At 41.6% G+C, this 11,024-nt stretch overlaps 1 protein-coding gene across 1 annotated transcript; it reads right to left on the bottom strand.

The window, feature by feature from the left end:
• Window positions 1-581: 581 nt before the first annotated feature.
• Window positions 582-11,024, bottom strand: GSTO1 (glutathione S-transferase omega 1). Its single transcript, XM_044240455.1, has 6 exons — window positions 10,897-11,024; window positions 10,554-10,662; window positions 7,235-7,457; window positions 5,255-5,353; window positions 1,550-1,656; window positions 582-811 (listed from the first exon to the last, which is right to left on the bottom strand). The coding sequence occupies exons 1-6, from the start codon at window positions 10,925-10,927 to the stop codon at window positions 658-660; spliced, it is 723 nt and encodes a 240-aa protein (XP_044096390.1). The 5' UTR covers window positions 10,928-11,024; the 3' UTR covers window positions 582-657.

The raw sequence follows: 11,024 nt of genomic DNA, 5'->3' as shown, positions 1-11,024 counted from the left end.
CCGGTGGGCCATGGACGCATCTGGAAGATGGGATGAGTATTTCTCATAGTCATCCAGACTTGGCGCTGAACTTCACAGTATTTAATTACATCGATGGGGTCCGCCTGCTAGGTACCCAGCACTGGAGTTGGTAGGAAAAGTCTGAAGGGGATTGAGATTGGAGATTGGGAGACCAAATAGGAGGACACCTAGTCACCTGACTTTGAGGTGATGCGAGTCTGATCCTCAGTAGTGACAATGGGAATATAAAAGACAGTGATGCTGATGGCAAGGAAAGAATGAGGAACTGAAAACTGGAGCGGGCAGCTCCTGAAACAAGGTATCTAAGTGGAGTGTCCTACAGGCAGTAAGAAATCTAGGTTGAAGTCCAGTTCTCACCCGAGATGATGACTTAGAGGTTTTTAGCATAGACTACGATAAAACCCTTAGAATCACGATAAAACCCTTAGAATCACAGAAATCTCCTGAGACAGGAAAGGTGCTTACACTTACACTCCGCAGGAGGGCCTTAAGGAAACCCCACAGTTTGGCCATGATGTCAAATCAGAGAAGGTGATCCAGTGAGACAAGAGAGCCCTTGATAAAATTAAAGCTTATTTTATTCATATTAGTGAAGGAAAATATCAGACATTTCTTCCCTGCCAACTCTTGCCCCCATCAGAGCCCATAGTCACAGGCCTCGGGGCTGTTCTGCAAGTAGAGGTTGAGGAAACCTCGAAGGGCCTTGGGCTCCATGAGGAGGGCTGATACCGCAGGATCTTTCCTCATGGCTGCCATCCAGAGCTGAAGTTTTGGAGTGTGGTCTACACAACTGTGGGAAGGGAAAAGGTAGAAGACATTACCAAGGCTCCTATTATCATTAGCACTCTGTAGTTTCTTTTTGTTTTCCTCTAATCTTTTAAATACTTCTTTAAAATGCACATAATCAGGATATTAGATTTGGAAGATATTGTAAAGGTCTTTGTTTTATGGAAAAGGAATCTTAGAGAGTGAAGTGACTTGCTCAGTTAGCATGAGAATTTGTCCAGGCAGACTAGTAACTTTTTAAAGGGAGAACATGAAAGACAACCATGAATGTTACATATTTATTCTACAGCCAGACTGTGGCTAAAAATAACCCTGAAGAACTCCAAGCTCTAAGAATTGACAGTAAGCCAATTTGGTTGCCAAATTCAGAACATGAGTTTGGAAGAGTGTGGGAATCCTGCCGGTAAATGGAAGGTAACACTGGTCAGACGATCCTGCATGACGTGTGATAAAAAATATACCTCCTTATGGATCTTTAACCAGAAGGGAAGGAGTAAGTTACTTTTCAAAGATTTTACTACATGTTCTGGAACTCTCTGTCCACCCCTCCCCCACACACTCCAGGAGTGGAGAAGGGTGGTGAGTACATGCCCTGGATAGTCCAAGACTCTCCTCCTGTCTGCCTGTTCCCATTCATACCAGTTATATAAAATATTCTAATTTTTGTTCAGAAAAAAGGTCAATATGTCCTCTTCCAATTAGCATTATTCTAACTTATGCACAAAATATTCAAATGTCTTACTCATTTAACTCCAGAATTTCCATTCGTTCAAACCAGGGCCAGATGAGGTAATCAATCATAGAAAGAGAATTGCCACCAAAGAAGGTTGTCTTCTTATTGGTAAGAACCTGAACGTTAAACAGCAGAAGAGTACTTGTTATTGGTGCATTTAGTAAGACTCATCATCAGAAATGATGAAAGCAAGTTAAGTAGAGCAAGTGAGAGCAGCAGCTTTTACCCTGACATATTCAAGCTGGCATTTTGTTTGAACTTTAGGATCTCCTGGTTTGGGATGAAGCCAACAACCAACAAAATAAACTGGAAAGTAGAGAAAAATAAAGCAAGCAACAGAATATGAGATCTTTGTGATACATATATCCAACAAAGGACTGGTATTCAGAATATAGAGAGAACTCCCAGGAATCAATAAGAAAAAAGGCAAACAACTCAACAGAAAATGGGGCAGACTTGATCTTCAGAAAAAAAAAGGATATTCTAATGGCCAAAAACCATGTGAAAAGGTATTCAACTACATTAATGCAGCTTAGAGCCAAAATGTCATACGACTACACATCCATCTTAATAACTAAAATGAACAAGACAAAGTTAACAAGGGTGTGGAACCACTGCTGGTCAGAGTCTAAGCTGGTGCAACCGTGTTTTGACAGTATGTACTAGAGCCAAGTGCGTGCATGCGTTCTCTAACCCAGCACTTCTACTCTTTGGAAATGTGAACACACGTTCAACAAAAGACAGGTGGAAGAATGTCAATTGCAGCACAATTTGTAATAACCCCAAAGTGGAAACATTTACTGTCCATCAGGAGTAAAATGGATAAACTGTGCTATAGTCATATGTTGAAAGGATAGGAAAGAACTGCATATAACAGAGATGAATCTCACAAAGCTGATACTGGATGGAAGAAGCCAGACCCAAAAGAGTGCATATTATAGAATGCCATATGTATAAAGTATAAAAACAGCCCAAACTAATGTTTCTTGATATGGGTGCTAGTTCCACGACTATGTTCACTTAGTAAAAATTCATCAAGCTGTACTCATGCTTTGGGTACTTCTCTGTATATAACACTTCAATAAAAAACTGACTCAAAATACACTGGAAATAACTGGGTTAACCATTAGACCAATGTCAAATAAAATTATTTGAAAACGAAACACAAAGTATGTTTCTGAAATTCAAGAATGTGCATTGGTGTTAATGGTTTTGCCAAAGTAGAGGAACTAATTAACACCTAACCAACTTAACTTTTTATAAAACTTTCATAGTTTTCCTCAGGGCCCATATAACATTCTGCATTGTAGACTAATGGCTTATATCTACTGGTGTATTTGTCTTTTGTCCACAACCAAGCTAATCATCCAAAGAGTATAGACCATATCTTGTTTTCTACCTCTCACACTATCCAGGAGAGTGCCTTGCACTTATTAGGCGCTCAGAATTGTACAACTAATCAATGTTAACTGGGTCTGTCCTTCAACTGTAATGTCTGGTTATTATGTATAAATAAAATTAAGTATGGCAGTTTCAGTCAGGACGAAATAATCTGCTCAACAGGCTAAAACATGGAAATGGCACTACTCACTATAAGGCATGAGTTCTTAATCTGGAGTCTATGAAGGCAGATGGGGAAAAAGTATATACTGCCCTCCTCCCCTACCAACCCCAAATTTAGCAGGTATTTCCATAATGAAATAAACCACAGTAGAATTAATCTTATATATTTTAACTTAAGAATTTAAAAATGCTGAGAAGGGGTCCATAGGCTCTAGTAGGTTGCCAAACACAGAAGTGTTAATCTTCAAAGAAACAGTATCCCACATGTATTCTCTGACCATAATGTAATTAAATTAGAAAACAGCAAAAAGTTTAGGAAACTTACAAGTAGACTGATAAATAACAGCTAGGCAATGAGAAAATCACAATGGAAACAGCATAAAAAGCCAATTTAGAACAGAACAATGGACATCCTGCCTATTAAAACTTAATTGAGGGGTGCCTGGGTGGCCCAGTCACTAAGTGTCTGCCTTCGGCTGAGGTCATCCTGGGATAGAGCCCAGGGTCCTGGGATCCCACTCCCCTTGCTTGTGTCCCCTCTCTCACTGTGTCTCTCTCTGTCAAATAAGTAAATAAAATCTTTAAAAAAAAAAAAAATCTGTCTTTAAAAGAAAAAGGAACAACCTTAATTGGGCATAACTAAGATATTATTTAGAAGTAATATATTGGTCATTAATGCATTATACAGTCAAGAAAAACTGAAAGTAAGTGCATTAGCTACTGAACTCCTCAGCTAGTCAGTAAAAGAGCAGAAACAGCCAAACCCTATCAAATGATTTCAGAGATTAGAAATGCAAGGAATATGGACACTGGGGACAGTATGTGATATGGTGAGTGCTGTGAAGTGTGTAAGCGGATGATTCACAGACCTGTACCCATGGGGCAAATAATACAATACATGTTAATAATGAATAAAAAAATTAAAAAAAAAATACAGGGAAAGTAACCCAACTCATTTTATCAAATTAGACTATCCTTAATATAAAAAACAAAAACACTATGAAAACAAAATAATCCAACCTTGTTAATAATATGCAAATTATTTAAATATTAACTAGTTCTTGAGTTTTTATCTCAGTAATGCTAGCATGGTTCAACACTAGAAAAATCAACATCATATTCATCAGATTAAAGAGAAAAAAATTCCATGAACATCTCAATAGATGTGATACGGATAAAACGTTCAACAAAATCCCATTCATGATTTTTGTTAAAATCAGCAGACTAGTGGGGCGCCAGGGTGGCTCAGTGGGTTAAGCCTCTGCCTTCGACTCAGGTCGTAGTCAGGGTCCTGGGATCAGCCCCACATTGGGCTCTCTGCTCAGCGGGGAGCCTGCTTCCCTCCCTTTCTCTGCCTGCCTCTCTGCCTACTTGTGATCTCTACCTCTGGGTTTCAAATAAATAAATAAATTAATCTTTAAAAAAAAAATCAGCAAACTAGTTAACTTTCTTAATGAAAAAAAAATTCCAGAAAAATTCACAACAAGCTTAATACTGATAAAATATTAGGATGCATTCCCATACAAGGCAGGAACTATGTCTTCCTTCAGTAAAAACCCAAAGCTGAGACTGCATGTTAATGTCTCAAAACCAAGAGAAAGACTTGATGATCTATAGGCCCAAAGGGTAGCTGTGCCCCAAAGAAGCTAAAAACTCATCCAGTCTTCTCCAAGTGTCTTTAGGAGTCATGACAAACGCTGGTGGGAAATGTTTAATATGTACTATTAAGTAGAAAAAAGAACACAGCATGGTATGTATGCTCTGATTACAGTTATGTTAACTTTTTCCTTCCTCCCTCCCTCCCGTTTTGTTTTAATATACGGATAAGACTAGACACAGGCATACAAAAATGAAAACAGGTGACAAACTGTGGAAATGTTAGTGCATTTTTTTTTCCTTGTTATTTTCCTGTCAGCGTGACAGAATATTTTAAAAGCAAGCCATGACAAAATATTTTTAGGTGTTTGGGTTTCTATCCTAAACACGACAACTTACAGCAATCTGTCCTAACCTAAAATTCCTTATTTGGTGTTACTACTAATGGCCACAAACTGCTCTGGGAAAGGGGAGTATAAAGAACAGTGTAGAAAGAAGAGGAGGATGGGATATAGTGTATCATTTACTCTGACAGAACCTTGGAGAAGAGATTACCTCCTCTAGCTTGCTGATTTCTTTCCGCAATTCTTCTTTTTGGCCAGAGCAGTCTTCCTCATTCTGTTTTCTCAAAAGGCTTGTTACCAAAGATGGGACCTACACAGAGAAAAATTTCTTAGTTACCAGTGAGGCAAACTACACCGGCCCCCTCACAGAAAAGCATGATCGAGCCCTCAGAGTCCCAGATCATGGTGCTCAAGAAACCTGAAAGATGCACCAATTCCTGTGTTCACAGAAGTCAGGTACTGATCTTAGAAACAGTTTTGGGGCATAACGTGCGGTTTTGGTCAGAATTTGGTAAGTGGTAATTAACAGAACCCACTTTTGTGAGTTTGAGCCAAATGTGTCTTAAAAAGACACCGACTCACAGAATTATTGAGGCTGACAAAATAGACAAAATTTATTTTTTGTATGGCTTTGATTAAGTCTCTAATTTTATGTGTATATACACACACACATCTATATATATACACACACATCTCCAAAGCTTCAGTACCTTTACTGTTAGTCTACGTGTCTCAGAGTCAGCTTCTCAGAAGATGATTGGGCTGGGGATGCAGGTGGGGGCATTTCTGGTTTGCTGAGCTATAGCCATGAGGGTGGGGTCATACGGTACCTAAAGCTACCTCTTCCCTGAATGCGAGCTGGGAAGTAATGGTGGGAATCTCCAGCTTTTAGCTTATTTTCTTTTGAAACACTACAATGAATCTCTCTCTCATTCTTTTTTATTTAAAGTACTCTCTACACCCAGTGTGGGGCTTGAACTCACAACCCCAAGGTCCAGAGTCATATGCTCTACCGTTTGGGCTAGCCAGATGTCCCCATAATGAATCTTTGTTCCTATTTTCTTTTTTAATCCTCCAAAATCTTTCTTGTAATTGTCACATTCCCTCTCCATCACGTCAACCATGGTATCTGTGCTATTCTTCCCTCTTGTCTGCTAAGCTAGATAACTCCCTCTTTCTTCCCCCACTGGTTTCCCTTTGCAACGTCTCCTTACACAATGTGCTCTCTCTGTAAGTTTCACCTTCTAGGTATTTCTTTAACCATTTAAAGAAGACAAGATATGCTGACACATATCCTGACAAGTAACAGGGCTACAGAGATAACCAGACACACCATTCTGGTTGCTCACCTTCACCATTGGGCATTTCTTTGTTAGTATCAATTGTTTGAATTATCTACAACCCTGACACTGATTAAGATACAAAGAGTTCTACAGGAATGCCACTGACATTGTCAGCTAATAGTTACGGTCAACACAAAGTAGATGCCTGCTGCTAGACACCTTGGCCAGAGAGCCAACACAGCATTTACCATGAGTCAGACTCTGCTCTAGGTGTTTTATATAAACTGATTTTTATCTACAAGAAAAGAGAAATTATTACACTCCTCTGTCTCCTCAATGATAAGCTGAGGCACGGAGGTAAATGAGTAACTTCCTCAGAGTCACACCACTAGGTCGTGGCAGAGCTGGTCACAGACCTGGACAGTAAGCCAGCGGTGATGGGAACACCGCCTCACCCAAAAGGAGCTCAGAGTCTCGGTATAACACACAGGTAAGAAGGTGGGCACTCAATGACCAGGAGAAGTTAGCACCTGAGGGACCACAGAGCTGGGCACTGACCCCACCTGGACAAGCTTCTGAAAGGCAGCAGAAGCTAAGAAGATAAATGAAAAAGGACTTGGAGATAACCAGGCAAAGTGAGAAAGGGGAAGAGCCTTCCAGCAAGCGTTTAGGAGGAGGCAGTGAGTATGGGAAAACAAAACATTCAGTGTGGCAGGAACAGTGCCTGAAGAGTGAAGAGGGCTGACTTTGGAGAGCCAAGAAGCAGACACCAGATGGCGAAGGGCTTGCAGATAAGAACACAGCTGTGTTTTCCTTTCCCACCTCACTGAATCATAAATGACAGCACTGATTTAGCTTAAAAAACAAAGTTTTTTTCAAACAGGAGCTGAAATTTCTTATATACACACCTTAGAAAATAACTCAAACACCATCTTCTGACGAGCTTTCTCATAGGGGTCATCTGGCAATAGCTTCTTTCCTGGATATACATCATCCAGGTACTCACAGGTGATGGCAGATTCGTAGATCAGTTGACCCTGACTGTTTTCCAGAACTGGCACCAGGCCAAAGGGATTCTTCTTGAAGAACCACTCAGGCTTACTTTTCAGGTTGATGTTGATGATTTCATGCCTAAAAGACACAGAAGACAATAAAGACCATGGAACTTTTTTTTTTTTTTTTCTGAGCAAATCTTCACTGGCCCTCCCATCTACCCAGCTGACCAGACCCCAAATTTAGGATTTGATTCAGTCTCGGTTCCTTTTCCCTTGCTCCCTCTTTCTCAAGTCCAGTGGATCACAAGATCTGTTAGCTAGATCTCCAGATCAGAGCCTTTTCTCAGCCTGCCTCCTCGTCCAAAACACCAGCTTTAAGCTCAACCTCTACAGTGGTCTCCCAGCAGCCTCTCTGCTTCCACTCTGCCCTCCCTACCTGTGTGTTGCACAACAGAAGTGAACTGGATCAGGCCATCCTTCTGCCTGCAACCCTGTGATTGCTGCTCATTGCAATGAGGATAATACTTCAAGCCCTCTGTAGCATGTGAGCTGGATCTTTGTTACCTGTCACACCTGTTCCCAGGATTTACCCTCTGGTCATTACAAGCTGGCCACACTGGCGTTTTTATACTCCTTGAATTTGCCAAACAGGTTCTCACCTTAAAGTATATACATTTTTTGTTCCTCTGATCTCTGCCGGTCTTCTCAGGTCAAATGCCACCTCCTCCAAGAGGTCCTCCCTGACTATGCTCTCTGAAGTTGCTTAGAGCCTCTACTAGATGATCACCTTGTTTTACTTTCTTCATTGACCTGATGATATGTATCTGAAATTACACCGCTCATTTATTTACATGTTCATTATGTCACCTCTCTAGATTGTAAGCTCCATGAAAGCAGGGATTCTGTGTACCTTGTTCATATTAATAAACGTAAAAGCGAAATTTTAAAAACAGATATAAATGCTATGAAGACAATAAAAATGGTTTCAGGGTACTCAGTAAATATTTGTTGAATGAATGAATAAATAAGTGGAAATGCCTCAAGATTGTAAATAAGATACTCTATTTTGGGCTTATTCTAACTGTAAATTATCTGAGGTAACCAACTGTATTCACTACCTAGTATATGAGAATTAACATGATAAAATTCAATTCCCTTTACTAACTTGAAAAGAAAGTTCCTCATTTTTACACGATTATTAAGGAATCCAAAAAATCTACCCATAAAATAAAGTTGCAGATTAAATGTCCATGCACTGGTATTTTTTAAAATGTTACATAGGTAAATCACACTAAGCAAACCCAAAAGGAAGAAAACAGATGAAGTCAAAGCTATATTCAAATTGTAATTAGATATACTTGTTTCTTGCCTGGGAGATTGTAGAAGAAATAAGAGACAGGGAAGTTTCATAGAATTGTTAAAGCCAGGTCCATATGATTGTAAAGCTGGTTAAATTGTTCAATAGAACAGGTTAGTTACTCAAAAATAGTATATGCAAACCCATTCCCCCATCCACCTCAGTAATTAGACCAGTGTTTAGTTTGAGGATTTAAATGTATAATCCCTGATGGAAACAGGAAGGGCTACACTGAACACTAGAAAATATTTCTGTATCAAGTGGTTCATGTGTTGACAGATTATTGGACACTCAGGTCTAAGCCATCAAAAGAAGTCTGGCTCCCTGCCAAGGAATTAGCAACATTTCTGAAATTTTATACCATGAAAACAAAAGGTAGATTCTGGGCTTTTGTAATAAAGAAGGTTCTTAGAACACACATGCATGTGCTAACCTGACAATAGGAGCCAACAAGTCAATCTACCTGCCACAACAAGTTGGAAGATGTACTTTTTAGAGAAAACCATGCTTTGTTAGGTGATATATACAGCAAAAATCTAGCACCTCTCTAATGAAAGTTTTCTGGGCGGCCAGCTAAAACCAGATCCAGGAATATAGATCTCTGTTGTTTGCAGGACCTGAGGCTGTTACCATTCTTCACCCCCATACACACACTGTTTTGGTAAGACCAGTTCAGTTTTTCTTGGAAAACTATCCCAGTAAATAAGGTGGGGTTGTTTTCAATCGGAGTTTGATAAGGGCCCAGAAACCAGGACTCGATATCCCCCAATCCAGCTGTGCCTTCCTCCTGCAAAGGGTACATCTTTTTTCAATCCAACTTGAGCAAGATTACTCTTACTTGCAATAAAGGAATCCTAATACTACAGATACTGCAGTATTTGGATAAAATACAATGTTCTGGATAAATGGTACTAAATGTTGAGCATTTTGCTATGTGTTCAGGATCAATTTCATCCAAATAAGACGCAAATCTTAGTGAAATGATGGCTAATCTGAAGATATTTTTTTTTCCCTTTAGAATGCATCGCACATTCTTTTAGGGAAAATTACTGTCTGCCAAATTCTCCCCCTAGAAAACAAAAGTTAGTTTATAAACCCTAAGCACATGGATGGGAAATTTCTTCGGAATGGGAGCTATGTTTTAAACTTCCGTACCACAGGTATTCAATGTCTGCTCAACAGATTCCAAAGATCATTCGAAGGGAGCCAATGCCGATGGATATTTGGTGTCAGGAACCAAGTGACTATTGCATATTCCCATGGATAACCAATACACCAAAAAAAAAATTGGTTTTTAATTTCAAAGAGGCTTCGCAGAAGACTGAATTTTTAGGCATGCACACTTTGACTCAACAACCCAACCTACAGAAATATGCACAGTACAGTTGACTCAGGACTCTGCCAGGAGGGGTAAGGCCTGGACTCGGTACTAAATAAACTGCCAACCATTAGGGAAGGGGCTGTATAATCAGAGTAACAGCAAACAGGATCACATAAAACAGGCGTGAATGTAGAAGGTGGGGGTAAAGCCAAAGGGCAGCGGACCAGGAATCCAAGATCGACCAGGGTTAGAAGAGCCGCTGCTGGTCATTCATTACCTGTGCTCTCCGCTCACCACCAACCTTACGAGAGCCTCAGCTTTCCAAATCCATAAAAATGGTTAGACTGATAGAAATGGGGTGTCCTTAACTGGTGTAATCTGTGGCATTCCACCCACCCCTCACCCCGGGAAGTGGGTTCAGATTTTGCTTTGTTTCTCCCCTCCCCCGACCCCGAACATCTGAGAATGGTTTATTTTGCAGGAAAGGAAGCCCCTGGGGCCCTACCCGGGAGAGTCCCACCCAGCCGCCCCCGCAGCAGCTGCCGGGTCCTTACCTGATTCCCTTGGCCGTCAGAACCAGGAGTGTCCTCTGGGCGTACGGGCAGAACCTCATGCTGTAGACGCGGATCAGACCCTCAGGGACGGGTCCCGGGGGCGCGCTTCCTGCGGGGGAGACGCTGAGGCGCTCACCGCCGGGAAAGTGGCGGGGACCCCCATCCTGCCGCCATCCCAGGACCAGGCCGCCGAGAGGTCGCGCGCGCTACGGGCCCGGCCCGATCCCCGTGGGTGGAGGACCCCTTCCCCCCCCCCCCCCGGTGGCTCCGGAGCAGCCACACCAGGACCCACGACTGTGAGCCGCCGAGCTTCCCCCCGCCTCTCGCGCCCGGCCGGCCTCACCCTTCGCCAGGCTCCTGGCCGACCCCGACATCGCGGCGCAGCACAGACTGATCTCACGCTCCGGGTTTGCAGGCGATTCAGGAAGTGGGTCGCCCCTCCCTCCGTCCTTTCTTCCCGCCCTCCTCCTC

Source organism: Neovison vison, chromosome 2, assembly GCF_020171115.1.
Source record: "Neovison vison isolate M4711 chromosome 2, ASM_NN_V1, whole genome shotgun sequence".
NCBI lineage: Eukaryota > Metazoa > Chordata > Mammalia > Carnivora > Mustelidae > Neogale > Neogale vison.
This window is presented reverse-complemented; position numbering and strand designations above follow the sequence as displayed.